General features: G+C 41.6%; 1 protein-coding gene across 1 annotated transcript; it reads right to left on the bottom strand.

The window, feature by feature from the left end:
• Positions 1-6104: 6104 nt before the first annotated feature.
• On the bottom strand, positions 6105-9410 carry LOC120790377 (C2 calcium-dependent domain-containing protein 4C). The gene is made up of 2 exons (XM_040127810.1): positions 9320-9410; positions 6105-8291 (listed from the first exon to the last, which is right to left on the bottom strand). Exon 2 carries the CDS (start codon positions 8233-8235, stop codon positions 6976-6978), a length of 1260 nt encoding a protein of 419 aa, XP_039983744.1. The 5' UTR covers positions 8236-8291; positions 9320-9410; the 3' UTR covers positions 6105-6975.
• Positions 9411-16682: the final 7272 nt, after the last annotated feature.

Here is a 16682-nt window from a genome sequence, read left to right as displayed (position 1 = left end):
CATTTGATACACTAAAAGACAAAACTGAAAGGAAGCAGATCTACCTGAACCAAAAAGATCTGAACAGTCTCTTGTTGAACAGAAGAGCAAAACAAAACAGAATACCAGCAGGAAACTAGACAGGAGCAGTAACATACTGTGCTTTGTTTTTTAGTTTCTCCAAAATAAAAAAAAGGAACTTGTTATAATAAAGAAAATAGTTTGGTAATTTAATATTTAATACTGGAATTCATTTCATACCTCTTATTTGAGATTGAATTATACTGTAGATTAATTTCAGTAGCTCTGTGCTTTATATTCAACTGTACAGAGGTTTTAAAAGCTAAGAGTTTTAAGTGATCTCTCTCAGACCGTCCTATCATTTCTGTGGAAAGATAATGTTTGTGGCATTTACAGATATTTATACAGTTTCTAGTGAAAAGACACAAAATGTGGGGAAAGGAGCTGTACCAAGTCACAGAAGTTCCAGGGGATTTGGACTAAAAGTGTTGCAGCTATGTTCAAAGCCTGGAGGCAAAATTATTTACTGATAAAGCTGATATTTTTGACCAGTACTGACTTATCACAAATATACTGGTACAGTGTATTTGTTGGCCGATACTGTATGTACAAAGAAAAGCCATGGTAGTAAGTTGCAGCAATAAACGCAATTTTTTTGACACACATTTGACCCCCAGTTTTCTTAATTTTAGTTTGATATATTTTTTTTTGCATAGTGATTTATGTCTAGTACAGTTCACTGTCATTTTATCTTGTATTTGCTGCTACAGGCTTATTTTAAAGTAACATTTTTTGTCCAACTGGAAAACATTCTGCCCATGCAGACATATTTTTATCAGATGTCTTTGAAAACCGTATTTAAGGGATCCTTACCAAAAATGTCAACCTACCGTATATCTCAGAAAATATTTTATGGGCTAATAAAAACATCTTTGTTTATATATTTGTGAAAATGCACTTTTTCAAAATACTCAGATGCAAATGGTTTGTATGACATATGAAGTAAGATCATTTTCTCAGCCCATAAAAGAACATTTAATCATTTGGTTTATCTGAAAAAAAAAAAAGGTGTTTTTTTTTCCTACTTGATAGCAATGTTATTTAAAAATCAGATTTTATATTGGCCTCAAAAATTCCTGTATCGTTATGGCTCTACTTGTAATCAGCCCAGACCTTCAGTTCTTACCCCCTCAGTCTGCGCCACCATTGGACATGCAATATTAATGCTCGGTAATTCTACTTAATTGGCACAAATATCGTCAGAGACCCCATATTAAGTGCACCAATTTATTGCAAATCAATAATGACATGAGCAGAGATGCTGTGGAACTTTTCCTTTAATTAAAGTACTTCACACCCATTAGTACACCAAGTAACCACAGAACAGCCGTCAGTGGTTGTAGTATCACAGTATAAAAGTATCTACGTGCACAGACCAGAAACACAAGAACAGCAACAACACGTGGAAATCAGCCTCTATTGTTTATCTAAGTCTGGAGAGGAATTAAAGATTTCAGTGTCAAGTAAGGGACTGGCACTTTTCAGCTTCATTTTTCAGAGAAAACCTGTCAGGACAGGAAGACACTTCAGTATATGTACAGTATGTTTAAAAAACAATACAATATCCAGCTGACCAGCACTCTCTCACACACACAGACACCGACACTTTCCTCAATGCCCATTTTAAATGTCATCAGTCAAGCCTCGCTGCCCTGTACCTAATTAAACAGCTATTGAGTGAAGGGATATGAGGACTGATTTTCACCACAACAACAGGCTGGATAATGGGAAACTTAATTCTGGTGATTCCTCTGTGGATCAAATAAAGGGCAGAATTTAAAATGAACAACCTTGTTTGTAGCCTCACAAGTGGCATTACTCTGGGGGATTCAACACTTTGTTCCAGAGTGAGATATCTTGACAACTATTGAATGAATTGTGGTCACATTTGGTACACACATTCATGGTCCCTTGGGGGATGAATCCTGATGGCGCTGCTGGACAACTGACATTTTTTCTTGCACCAGCAACATTTCAAAATGTCCACTTGTCTAACACTTCTGTTGCGATGTCAGAACACCTTTAAAAGAGTAGTTTGCCTTTTTGGAAATGGGGTTAGTCACTGCACTGGTCACTGAAGAAGGTTACTGGTTACAGCACACAACTCCTCCTAAAACCACAACTTACCGCAACACAGTGCGATGTGTTAAATAGTCAGCCTTAGAAGTGCCAGTAGGTGTATTTTCATCTTTTGAGTGAGCCAGGCTAGCTTTTTCCCCTTTGTTTTAGTCTTTATGCTGAGCTACGCTGATCACCTCCTGGCTGTAGCTCAATATTTAGCGCACAAACATGACAGGGGTATCAATCTTCTTAGCTAAGAAAACAAAAAAAAGTTTATTTCCCAAAATAACAAGCTATTCCTTTTAACTAAAGACCAAACATAACACACTAATGACAAAAGGACACTGAGCAACACTGTCCTCTTGTAAAAAAACAAAAACAAGAAAAAAAACTACCCTATAGGTCGTCTGTGCCAGCAGCTTGTTGCGACCCATAGTTACAATTTATTGTTAGGTCATTATTATTATTACAGAAGCAAAGGAGGACGTTTGGTGACGTATTATAGGTCATTCAGGTTGGAGGACTTGTTGGACTAAGTAGTTTAGACTAAGTACAGTTAAGTCTGAGAAGCTGAGTCAGAAATGTCTACTGTATAGAGGATACACCCCTTTGAATCCAAACATATCTCTCTATTTTTAATCTATCCAAATTATTTGAATGTACCAGATAAACTAAGTGGTTAATACATTGATTATTAGCATGCTATATGTTTTCAAAAAGTAAAAAACAATCATCGGTGGAGGAAAAACAGGACTCTCTTTCAAGTGGGCTTATCAGAGCTTATCTCATCTAAACATTGTCCATTATGTTTCTGTTAGACACTAACCTCCGGCTCAGCTCAAAATCGACCACAAGAGCAATAAAAATTGCACAAATCAATTCAATAAATCCCCTGTTCATAGCAGCAAAAAGGGATGCAACTTTATGCTTCTGTTTTTCTCAAACGTGAAATGTAAAGGCTAAGTGTTTGTCTTTGGCTTCTGCCTTTTTATGAAACCAGTCAGAGCACGCAAGTTGAACGTGACTCTGGTTTCTTATCAGATATTTTTGAGAGTTTTCAAGCTTTTCAGAAGGATTTTTAAAAACACTGGAAGCTTGTGGCAGAAAAACATTTTTAAAAAAACAAATTTAAAAAAAAGTCAAAAGTGGATCAATGATTTTAACTCCTGTCAATTAAGGTTAAAAAACATTAAGTGGAATTTTATTTTGACCATTTTTTTTCAGCTGTGATAGATACTTCATCAGATATGTTTACTAATAAGGTTGATCTGATCAGATGAAGCCATTTTTTTTATGTTTTACCATTTGCAGAATTTGAAACTGTGACAAGGCCACAGGCAGAAGTGGTCAGATAACTGTTTACTGTTCTCTGCCCTGCATATCATCTCTATTCAATGATAAGCCACATGAAAACAGTCAAAACTATAAGTTCTAAAAATAGGGCTCAGTCAAACAATTTGCAGAACACGCCACCCATATTTTAGGTGTACTTTCATTATTATTATTATTATTAAAGATTTGTGTTGACAGCTTTCCTCATCTAGAATCAGAACACAAGGCAACCCACCACTGCACAAAAACAATCCACGGAAATTTAGTGCTGACACTACTGAAGCCATGCTAGAAGAAACCCTGGAAAAGCTTTTGTAAACAACAGGGTTGCTGTATGTTTTCACACAAGGATGCAACGGGGATTACAACAGATCACCGACTGTCACACAAAGCCAACCAGCAGTGTCACTTTATATAAAGTACATAGAGTATATCAACAGCAGCGCTACAAGTGAGCTACAAACACCAGGTGAGAGTAATCCTCCCAGAATTAAACTGAAGCTTTGGAGCAGTGTGTCAGAAACCTCGGTAATTTGCATCACTCTGATATCTCTCACTTCTTTTCTCTCTTTAGTCTCTGTCCTCGGCCGAGCACTCGAGGCTGCAATCACATTCTTCTAACTCCTCAGAAGGACAGATGAGTACAGCGAGAGAGGAGAGGGCTGTTGTTCATGTCAAAACGCATTATATTGTTTTCTTTGTTGCTTTGTTTTTCGTATTTCATTCTTGACATTTCTGCTTGGTCTCCTGGGCTTCATTAGACTTGAAGCAGACATAATTAAAATGCCTTTCATCAGCATTTCTCACTCACTGGTGCATAATTGGCACTTCACTGACAATAGTAGAAACTAGTATATATGTAGTTACGTACATACAGTACAAATCCGAAACATGTTTACAGTCATTTCAAACCCTTCAAAAGCATTTTACAAAATACTACATAGAAAATTAACCTCGGACAAAATGTCATGCTAATCAAAACACACTGTCTTTATCTCACTCTCTCTCTCTCTCACACACAAACACACACACACACACACACACACACACACACACACACACACACACACACACACACACACACACACACACACAGAGTAAGGCTTTAGGGTTTCATTAAACTTTGAGCATGTCATGCAAACACCAGTGTGTTACTGACATATTCATGCCATGCAACTGGTACTCTGCACTTTGACTACAGTGCTCTATACTTCTCATATGAGACATTTAATACATTTACATGCACACGAGTACTGTATATGTCCACTGCTGATACTGTGACTAAGGCAACAGCCTGGTTGCATGAATTGAGCGTTATATTTTTTACTTGACTGATGTATTTAATCTTATTACGCGGTATAAAGTGTGATTTTTAATAACCTTGTTCTTTTTCCCCACTACTATCAAAATTGACCAAAAAGCAGTTAGATCACTGTCACAGCCACAGGCTTACTTCTCTCAAAATGTTACGGTCAAATAAAAAGTTGGAGAGAAGAATTTGACATAATTAACTGAAGTAAAGTGACTGGACACTTTTAGGTGATCCTGAGGGACTTCAGTGAAACAGAGCGGAGAGAAATTTTAAATTACCCAAAGATCTTTCATGTGGCTGTGTGACCGACTGCTCCCGTTCCTTTCTTGGTGTTGATAATCTGTGCAGTAAAACTGAGGTGATGCCAGCCGCTCTGAATGCAGAGTGAAGATGATGGCACACCTATTCGGCGAGAGCCTGTTGCCTAGTTGCACAAGATTTAATCAAAGTGCCCACACTGGATAAGACATGCGTGACAGGCTGCAGCTGGAAAGTCCACACAAGTCCTTCATAAGGCTGAAGAGATTTCATCAACCATATACATATATATATACATACATATATGTATGTATATGTACACATATAGACACAGACACATATATAGACATGTATGTATATGTGTGTGTGTGTGTGTGTAAAATCTATGAACTTCTTCATAGACTCTGCAAACAGTTTTTCCTCCTTCCTCCACATTTATTAACTCAGTCAGCTGGGTTTCATGGAGTTAAAGACATAACTGGTGGCTATTAACAACATTAAAATCCATGTACCCCAAATTGCATAAAACCTCATCTTATTAAATAAATTATGTCTATAATTGAGTTCTTATCTTTTTTTAAGTAAAGATATGTGCAATTGCAGCAAGAATATTTCATCCTGTTTCCAAGATTGTTCTAGAAATGAGTATCTGAATCTTGCACTAGAATCATTAAAATTTAAGCTTGATTTTTCTTTAACTATTTTACTTGAAATAAGTTAATTTGTATTGGAAACAGGGTCAAATGTTTCTTCTGCATATACAGATTTTTAAAAGTTGTTTTATAAGAAAAATAAACTTTTAAAAAAAAGGTACCCCTTGGAGTTTTTGACCACTAGTAGTGCTATGGAGGAAAGTGTTTATGATTGGGTCGCCGTTTTGTTCACATCCTGAGTTCGTGCCATTCTGCTGATCGACAACTGGTGACTTTAAGACGACAACAGAGGCAGTCAACTAGGAGAATGCTCACAAGCGAACGCCGATGTAAACAATGCAGGATTTGAAATAATGAAAAACTTTGTGTCTTGAGGAAGCAAGTGATTTCGACACATTTGTGAGACCACAAGGAAACACACAGTTTAATTTAGAGACATGTGAGTCATTTGACTTCACTTTCTTTTAGTAAGAGCACAAGTACAATAACAGAATCAGGCTATGGCAATTATAGGTTTTAATCTTACTTGCATTATTAGTCGCCTTATAATTATATTTTTGATGTGCATGTAAATGTGACTATCGTGACTGCTCTGCTTGTCCTCACCCTCCCCTGTAGGAGGTCGGCCATGGCAACTGGGATCAAAGGGTCATTTGCACATCAGGATGTAGTACCACTTCAAAGCTCATGCTGATTCACAAAGGCATCTTTGTGCTGAACACATGGTGCAGCTAATGTAGAATCCCATTCTGCGCTGCTGTGGACTTATGGCACATTACAATAATAAAACCATGCCACACATGACGAACACAGTGCAGGCAAGGACACCGAGACAGGCTGATGCACAGGTGTCATCCAACCTTTGAAACAGACCTGGCTGACAAAGTTGGCTGGGAGACATGTCCAGGAAAAAAAACAAAAAAAACAAAAAACCCTTTCATCTGTCTAATTCATCTGTTGCAATCGAACCCAGCTTGGTTTAATGAGCACTCATTATTGGGAGAAGGAGCCAGGTAAATCTCAACCACCATAAAACCTTTATCCAGCCACGTACATCAAGAGACTCATTTTCTTGAGCTTTGGGTTTTTCTCAGTTCGCAAATCTCAGAATAAAACCCTCCCTCCCCTCTAGAAATTTGGTTCTTCTTAGAAACTCTTGATTTTTTCTCTCCCTTTATCTTTATGGTCAGCGATTTAATCTATCAGAGTAACAACAGCAGATTGTATAGAAACCAGTGCAAACATCTAATTTAAGTTTCAATCAGTGTCCCTGGTTTTTGACCTCCAGGTCCTGCAGCTTTAAAGCCCTGAGAGCAGCTTTGTTAGCGGCACCTCTTGCTCTCCCAGCAGCGTGTCCCTCTTGAGGCTGGTCCCTTTGTTCACCACCTTGAACTTCACCGACAGGTTCTTCACCTGAACTGAGCTTATTGAGTCAAAGAAGAAATCCTCGTTGAAGACCGGGTTGCGGCTGTTCTTGATGATGTTGCTCCTTTGCTTCTGCAGCTTGCCTGGGTTCAGGTAGACGGACACGCAGCAGTTGATGCTCTTGATGTCAAAGTGCTTGTCGTAAAGACTCTCTGCTGCCAGGATGCGGATCAGCAGGCGGGAGGTGCTGGAGTCGTAGTTGGCGCTGATCCTCACTGTACCGCCTTTGTGCAGGTTGATGGTGTGCTCTCGATGGAGAGCGTGGTCGGACGCTCCAGCCACACTGTGGAATGAGGGGATGTGGAGGCGTCGCTGGATGTTGGGGCTGGGCTCGGCCGAGCTGCACTCGTCTGTGGAGAGGGAGCTGTGTCGAGCGAACGTCCGCTTCGCTTTCACGACCTTAGCCTGCGTCTCATGGGTGAAGATCTTGAGTAGAGATGCGGAGCGGGAGAGCAGCGGAGAGCTGAAGGGGGAGGACTCAGCTGAGGAGCAGGTGTCACTTTCCCCACCGCTGAAGTATCGATAAGGATTCATGTGAGAGGTGTTGAAGTCAGCTGGATTCAGATGGTTTCCTGCTTCGCTGCCCTTCCCCGCAGGTTTCCTCTGGGCGTTCGGAGGGGTGATGGGACTGGTAAGTTCACAGTGGAACAGCGACTCTTTACGGCGAGTGTGGGGGCTTTCCTTCAAGGTTGCAAAGCCATAAGATGTCTGAGTTTTGGGAACATAAGGCAGGGACATAGCTGTCTGCGACTGGGGGTCTGCATTGGTGTCTCCAGCCACAACATCGTCAGCACTCTCTATCTGTATGATGTGGCGATTTGCCGCTCTCAGCAAGCTCTTGGTGTCTCCTGCAATCTTGGCCACCAGACGTGGACTCCTTGGGCTGCTGATCTTCTTCCCACTGCCGATAGTCTGCTCTGACGCGGATGGCTGCAGCCCCTCTTTGGGCCTCACATTAGGAAACTCAGGCTCTGGGGGGGAGCTGACCAGCTTCGGCGGAATGAAAAAGTCTGGGATCTTGTCGGGGGTGAGGACGTTGCTGTAGGCCGGGGCGACGCCTTTCTTCTCTCCGTTCTCTCCCTGTCGCAGCACACCGGTCTCCACCGACCCACGGATCTTATCCAGAACCCACATGGTCCCACCAGACAGTGGGATGTGTGGGTGTGTGGACTAAGTGCAGTCAGGTGTGTCTGCAATTAATAACACATGGGGGGGGGGCAGAGGGATAAAAATAGCACGGGGGTGTTGTAGGTCTGATGAGCAAACACAGTGTACGATTAAACCCCAAGCATTTAAAGGCTTAAGACTGAATAAACAAGAAATATTACACTTACAGCATCTGAGCTTAACTCATGCAGCTATTGACTACAGATGCCATGAACAAGATATAAACTGCAGCCTCAAACCGGCTTTTGGGAAGAAGTAGAGTTAATTTACTAGGCTCATTACATTTTAGGGAACTAACAGGTGACAAAATGCAGCAATGTGAGGTCGTTGAACTGACAAACGATACAAAATCAACCAGAATTCAACTACATTACGTTTACAACAAAGGAGACGGAGTCATAATGTTCTTCAGACTGCAGAGAGGCTTCACTGACTGGTAGTGTAACGACAGTCAATGTGGGAATAGATTAAAAACGACGAAGGGGGTTTCTTTACTATTCGCTTTTGATTCTTCGTGTTTAAAAAAAAAAAAAGGACTAAATTTAAAGTCGCATTCTTTATTTTACTATTAATCGACATTGCATTAAGTTGCTATTAATGCCTACTACATCCTCTCTGGATAAAACTGAGAACTGTTTTTGTGCATTTTATTCTTTCAAACTAAGAATATTGCGATTTCATTCTTGCTCTCAGTTTCACTAAATACACTTTGTTAAATATAGGGCCCCAAATAAATAGATAAATAATTTTACAGTTGATTTTTTTCCCCCCTTTTGTCAAGTCAGATAACAGTAATGTCCCTAAGGTTATTCCTCTGACCACAGATGATCTTTCCGCTTCTTCAGAACATATGTGGACGTGTGAGCTTTGAGCGAAAACGCTGAAGGGAAATATTCCCTAAAAGTTACGAACTAAAATTCAGTTCGGCAGGTCGCCGGAAGGCTCCCCCTCTTTAGCCTCTTTTCCAAAACCCTCTAACATTTACTGTCGCCTCGAAATCGGGCACAACTCACTGCTACAGCCTACACGAATTCAGAAATAACCTACTTACAGCGGTATGGAAAACGGCCCCACTGCTCTTTCTGCACTTGCTCCGTCGGTTAGCGCGCGTTCTGCCCTCGGCCACAGCTCGTGCGCGGTCTCAGCTCCGCAGCTCCTGCAAAGCGCTTTATAGACGGCACGCGGCTGCGGCGGACCAATAAGATCAAACTGCGCGTGTCCGCGTTTCCCCATCAGACCCAGTTAGAAGCCCACTGGTTATTTGTAAGGGGAAGATGAATCTTACAGGTGGCTTTGCCGGGTCTACCCCCGAACAGTCAGTGCTGGAGAAATCTGGTGTTTCATTGGATTGGTTTTGCTGTTTCCATCACAGCTGCGTGTGTTTTTTTTTTGTTTGTTTGTTTGTTTGTTTGTTTTGAATTGTTTTTACTCTGTTGCATCTCAGTCCTTCAGCCTAACGTTTTCTTCAGTCCAAACTTTCAACCAAGGGTATGAACATCATTAATATCAGAGAGAGACGTGACACTCGAGCTCATTCAGAGGGCCAGACTTGTTTGCCCCCCCCACCCACTAGCACACAGCACGAAGCCTGTGTTTGTCAGTAAACCATTACATCCAATAAGACTGTGCCTATTTAACCAGGAAAAGCACATGCAGCTGAGCAGACAATGCAGGGTGGAGAACATGCACCTGTGTGCTGTTTGGTCTAATTCAGTTTACAGCGCCCCCCCCCCCCTCTTTTTTGTCTGTCTTCGGGTTTAAACCGACCCTGGAAACTTTGCTATGGCAACAAATACATTTGTCTGGCTAAAATAGGAAGGGCCCCACTGACTTCATTGATCTGCAGGACAAAAAACGCACAGTTTGTTTGTCCGGATCGCTTGGTTTTTGAGTCAAGTGCTGTGTGACGGCCACCGCTTTATCATACATCAGTTGCAGAGAGCCAGTTTCAGCGCTGCATTGACTGGACGGGGAGGAATTTAGAAATGTACAGATTTCAGCTACTGTGAGAGGCAATACCTGGTGACAGCGAGGCACAGCAGCAGCAACAACAGCTTGGCAAACAGCAGATTAACAAAACATTTAACGTGAAAAGCCCTGGAATAGGTGTCAGCTATGCCTGTCTCCGCTTCTTTCAGATGGAAAATGAGATGAGCTTGATTGTTCCAGATGGAGTCACCCTTCTTGTCACAGCTAATTGGGAGCTCACAGAGCAAAACAAACACCGCTTTATAGTAAATGAGCTGTTGGATTTAACCTCCATTTAAATTTCAGCCTCTTCTGAAAACTCTGAAAACTTACTGTATCAAATCTTAAGCATTTCTTCATATAATTAAATATTTGTGACTATATGAGCAACAATCAAAGATGAAGTTAGGGGAAGAAAAAAAACAAGATTAAAGGGTCCACAGCCATGCTAGCATGCAAACATGCTCACAGAGGAACCACGAATGTCTCTACAAAATTTCATTGGGATCCATCAAATAGTTTCGGCATATTTCAGTCTGGACCAAAGTGATGGACCAACCAACGTTGCCATCTCTGTGGCTAAAAATCCATATAGGAGTTGAGCATCCCAAAACTCAGCTAACCTGCTCCATTAGGACTGTGGGTGTCATCTGATGAGAAGCAAGTGACTCTGACCTGGCAAAATAATCAGGCAGCCCCACAACTATCATTAGATTCAGATTAAGATATTTCTAAATCCTGATTGATGCAGAGAAGTATGTGACATTCCAGCTGAGGCGATCCCCACTTCAAACCAATTCAAAAACCAAGGACAAACCAACACAAATACAGAAGCTTTAAGTGGAGATAAAGAAAGCTTTTCCGATTTCATGTAGAAAATTGTGTTTGTGGAGGATCCCGTACCAAACTACGATTATATTGCGATGTTTCCAGGGCCTGAACAGCTCAGTCACAGAAAGGGTCAACCAAACGTATCTATGATACGTGCCCTCAGATACATAAAGCATACTGTCTGTTGCAGTGGGGATTTATATTTGTATAACATTAATCTTGACATTCAACAAAGGTACACAAGTATGTAACATTCACCAATCCACATGCAAGCGTATCCACGTCTGTTTACACATGCGCGTGAGCAAATATGCACACACAGGAAAATCCGGATCCACAGAGAAGGAGCGACTTGCTGCATTACATTCTTCACCAGGTGGTGAAAGTGAACCCGGATGTTACGGTTCAACCTGTAGCGACCAAGAGCCACGAGGAAAGCCTCAGCATGGAATTTAAACCACGTCAGCTATTTGTGCTCTGAGTGGACATAATTACACACCATGCCTTCAGAGCTGCTCCCAGGTCCTCCCAGAGGTCACTGTCTGGTGTAATCAACCCGTCAAAAGAGCCACTTTCCATACAGATTGCAGAGGAACATTTGGATGCTCCCTCCAAGCAGAATTGATTAATTTCTGGTGTAAATTCTCTGCACCAGTGCTTTAAAATCTTGTTTATGTTATGCTCCGTTGCCCCCACCAAGCTACATGGAAAAATTTACTTAAAAAGTAGTCACAGAAGAAGATGCTGAAAAGAAATTAGAGCCAGTGAATGTTTGAGCATTCTTGCTCAAAAAATTACTTGAATGAATAAGTGGCTTTCAAAACTATTGATTATTGGTTTGTCCGTTAACTAATCGATTTATCAACTAATCAATTCAACACTACAGATTACAGCAGAGCTTTCAATTCTATTACAGGATAAACAATTGGAGAGGCTGCCTTATAAATCCTACATAAATGGGAAAAAAATGAAAGTTTATTAAAATAGAAACAATATCTCCTGGCAAATATTTGAATGTCATACCACTCGGAGAACAACTCCAGGTTCAAACTGTTAACAACTTCTTTTACAAAATAATGAGATCAATACACAAGCGTCTGGGATCTTCAGCGTGGAGACGAGGACAGGCTACAGCCTGAGAAAAGGTTAATGTGTCTGTTGTGCTCTCATTAAGGGGCCGGACCCTACATCTCTGTCTGCCCGAAAATGTGTGAGGAACACTGGAGCTCTTACAAAGCGAAAAGTACAGAGGCAAACTTTGTCATTAAATAACAAAAATAGATCTGATTCGCGGTACTGTCCTTGCTTGCTCTCTCCTGTCACCTGGATAGACAGATTACAGTGATGCCTGTGTGCAGGCAATTATATGTGAAAAAAGCAGCTGAAGGAGTCAATTCAGAGACTGCTTCAATGCTGTGGCGCGACATCTTCCCTGCTGACGTCCGACTGGCTTCCTGGAAGGACAGGAAGGAAGAGCCTGTACGCTGAGAGAGGCTGAGGCGGAGGCGGAGGAGGAGGCTGAGGCGGAGGCGGGAGGCGGAGGCTGAGGCTGAGGCTGAGGCTGAGGCTGAGGCGGAGGCGGAGGCGGAGGCTGAGGCTGAGGCTGAGGCTGAGGCGGAGGCGGAGGCGGAGGCTGAGGCGGAGGCGGAGGCTGAGGCGGAGGCGGAGGCTGAAGCTGAGGCGGAGGCTGAGGCTGTCAGACTGAACAGGAGCTACACAAAAGCTCTGCAGGAGGTGGAGTGAACCTCCAGGTTTGCTCACCTGTTCCTTTTATGCTGTGTGCGTGTGTGTGTGTGTGTGTGTCTGCAACGACTCTTAGGACATACGGTCAGTCATGATGGTCAAGCAAGAAAAAAAAAAAAGGAAGAGGCCTGAGATGTCTTAGGATCCATTTTTACCCCACTGCCTCTTATTGTTGTCATTCATCTTTTCCTCCTTCCTGCCAACCCGCTGTCACCGTCACCACAACTTCTGTTGCCTTGGAGATATCTCATATCCTGACATATGGATCAATCCCCCCTCACTCCCCCCTCAATAACCAACTCTCTGTTCCCCTCCTCTCATTTTGCATTTGCTCTCCGGTCTGTTACAGTTCACTTGGTTCGTTCATTCCTCTGGCCGTGCAGCTATCCACAGGTTACTGATGGCTCTGACTCACTTGGCTTCTAGTCACTGGGATCCAGGACGAGATCAATGCCAAACTACCAGCTGGAGTAGGGGGGACGGAGTAACACATGTGACTCACTGTCACTGTGTGAAACCGCCAGGAGAGGAGCCACAGCATCTGGCTCTGATCCCGCAGTCGGGTTTATTACCTGTAGTTCAAGCAGAGTGTTTTCCTTTTCCGGGCAAAAAACACAGTGCGAAGTAGGAAAGAATCCAAATGGGGAGGGAAGCAATTCTGAAAATGCCAGGACAATTTGAGCGTCTTGCTTTTTCTGGTCAGCTGAACTGGCATTTGGATTGGACGCACGCAGGGCAAAAGGTCAGACCTGTCGCCATGGGAAACAAATTTGATGGACTCTGCAGCAAAGACGGTATATCTCTGTGGGGTGGGTTGGGGGAGGGGGGGGTCTTAGGAGGGTGTGGGGAAAAGGATGCAGGAAAAAACATTGATCGGAGAAAAGAGAGATTTCACTCAGAGCTGGCCCTGAAGTACCGACACACAGCATACTGATCTGCATTTTTGTCCGGTGAAATTCCTTTACGGTGTCTCACAGATTGATGGTTTTCATTTTCAAGCTCCAGATTTACAGGCAGCTGTGGTTGGCTCAACTTTACCAGGAAGAACATGGAGATAATAAACCAATTGATGTGCAGTAGCAGCATATAATTGGACACGGCGTGGGAGTAATACCGACAGTCTACTTACAGAGTCGCAGTTTGTGATGAGAAAAGTGGAAATGACCGGAAGGTACTTTGGCACTTTGATATGAAAAGGTGAAATATATATAACCCATATTACTCTCTTATTTCTGTATATATAAGGGAATGGCAGCGCCCCCGACTGGAGAGTAAAGGCAGGGAACATTGCAGGCTTGAGCTTGTGGTGTTGATTGTAATTTTACAGAAGGTTGAACTGAGAGAACAAAAGAAACACAAACTTTAATAGTCTGGCATATTGAAAAAAAAATCTACAAAATACAAAAGTACAAAATTATACTCATGTCAGTGACTGTTTTGACTCCTACATTTTACAAAATCTTTGCGGTGACTCAGGCTGAAAGCTCCATTGTAACTACAGACAAGCTGTTGCTGCCCCCTAGAGGCATGAATCGGCCACGAACGAAATTCTGTGAAGAAAAGCGTGTAGTTTGGTGCAAGTGCTCGCAGGAGGAGAGTATCAGGAAACCCTTCAAGTCTCCACCACACTGACTGTAAGAGTGACTGCAGGGTACGGATCCCATCACCCGCACTCCTCACACAGTTTGAGCACAGCAAAACAGAACAGAAAACCAATACAGGCTAGTGCGTTTAAAGGTTCCTAAAGCTGCTTCTGAATGTGGGACTGTTAGTGCAAACAATTGCCCCTTAGGAAGTGAGGATAAACTGAAAAGTGGTGGAGATAATTAGAGACCAAAAAGAGTTCTGTAATTCACCAGCTGTCTTGTAAAATAAAAGATTTTACCTATTTGAGCTGAGGGAAAAAAAAACATTAAAAAAAAAGCCCTCCCCTGAGAGCACTTAATATGAGCTCATTTGTCTCTAATGAGAAAAACTTGCTGCACCCTGGTGTTTGTGCATTTATTCAAGCGAGAACAAACACCATCTTACCTCAGTGTTTTTGCTGGATCACATGCAGTCCTTAAGGCATCTGTAAGGAAAGACACAGTGACAGGAACCGTTACTGCTTTCTTGAAAAATGGGTGTGTTGTCCAATAAGCTGGAACTAAAAAAAAAAAAAAAAAAAAATACAACCATCTTCCTATCTGCAAGTGCAACAAAACATCCTTCTCTGTCTCGAATAAAGCTGCATGGAAATGTTTTCACTCAGACAGGAACTTTGGAACTTTAGCATCAACAATAAATTTAAAGTTTGCTTATCATTATGTATTATTTCCTTCTATGCCCCTTGTGTTTCTGATTAGTTTCTAAGAAGAAAAGAAGCAGCAGAAAACTTCACATGCAAGAAGTGAAGTGAAACTGTAGACGGGCAGATGGGACGCAGGTACACCTGGAAAGGTGTAAGAGGCGTGCGAAATTCTCCACAGCATCGGGCGCTACAGGATGAAGTGTTTAATAAGTTTCCTCACCAGTGTGGTTTGTGATTTGCTGTTATGGTGTCAACTCCTGTTTTCTTACTTTTTTTTTTTTTTTTTTTAATCATTATTAATTTAGTTTAATCTTTTATGGTTATTACATAGCTGGAGTGCTGAAACTTTGATTTGTTCTAGACTGTCTGAGGCTCACTAGAGCTGCTAAAAAAAATTAGTTGTGCCTTTTATTAAACCCTCCCCAACGGTCTCCCCCACATCTTCCCACACTGATCCTCTGGAACTGTTTTCAAAGGCTGAATAGTAGCACTACTGGTGGTAAGTAAACTGATTGGAAAATCAGTCGAGTGCCCCTTTAACCTGCCCACCCACAGCATGTGGACTATCATACCACAGAAAAGCAGCGAGAAGGGCTGCAACTAAAGATTATTCTCTTGGTTATTTTTGCAACTCATCCATTAATGGTTTGGTCTGTTAAAATGTTGCAAAAAATAATCAAAAATGCCCATCACATGTTCCCAGAGTCCAAAACACACAGATTCAGTTTACGATGATAGAAAACACTGAAGAGGATCGACTAATTGATGGTCTCAGCACTAGTTTGAAGGCTTTTAAATGTTCACATTTTAGCCCCTTTACCATCAATCTGCTTTGCATAGTCCAGCTGCATGTACAGGAATGCATTACAGCGCACATTATTTTCGATCTTTTTCACTACGTCAGAAAGGAAGTGGCACAGAGAAATATCTTGCATTTCTTTAATGCAAAGCTGGGCTAAATTAACAGCAGACCTCGCAAATCAAACAGAAATGTCTTACCATGGTTTCTTCCAAGACTTCAGGTTACCAAAAGTGAAGAAGGGAACAGGAGACAAGGAAAAAGAAACCATGGCCTTTTAGAAAGGGCATTTCTTAAATTCCCACTTTTAACAGATAATACATGGAAAGCATCAGAAAATCCTTTAAAGTCTCCACCACCCTCTAAAGCCTTGCAAGGGTGACTTCTGGCTATGCATCTCATCATGCACTTTCCTCACACTTTAGCTCCACTAAAAGGTTTAAAAAAGAAACCATCAACTGAAAGTGAAAAGGAAGGACATGAGTCTTACCTCTCAGAGATAGCCTTGAGTTTGACTCAAATTTCATTCACTCACACCATTTCAGTGTCTATAAGAGAACACAGAAAAGGGAGAAACCAGTGAGACCTTTTAAATCTCTCAAACAGAGCCACTTAAGCCCCCCTTAATAAAAATAAGTCAACATCTAATAAAGATCTTTATTTCAGATTTTAAATAGATTTACAAACCATAAGAAAAAAAGAAAATATAAACAAGAAAAAAAAAAAACAAAGAAAAAAAAAAAAAACATCAAGTGATCGTCAAAATATCCACATGTGCATATC

Source organism: Xiphias gladius, chromosome 6 (genome assembly GCF_016859285.1).
Source record: "Xiphias gladius isolate SHS-SW01 ecotype Sanya breed wild chromosome 6, ASM1685928v1, whole genome shotgun sequence".
Lineage (NCBI taxonomy): Eukaryota > Metazoa > Chordata > Actinopteri > Istiophoriformes > Xiphiidae > Xiphias > Xiphias gladius.
This window is presented reverse-complemented; position numbering and strand designations above follow the sequence as displayed.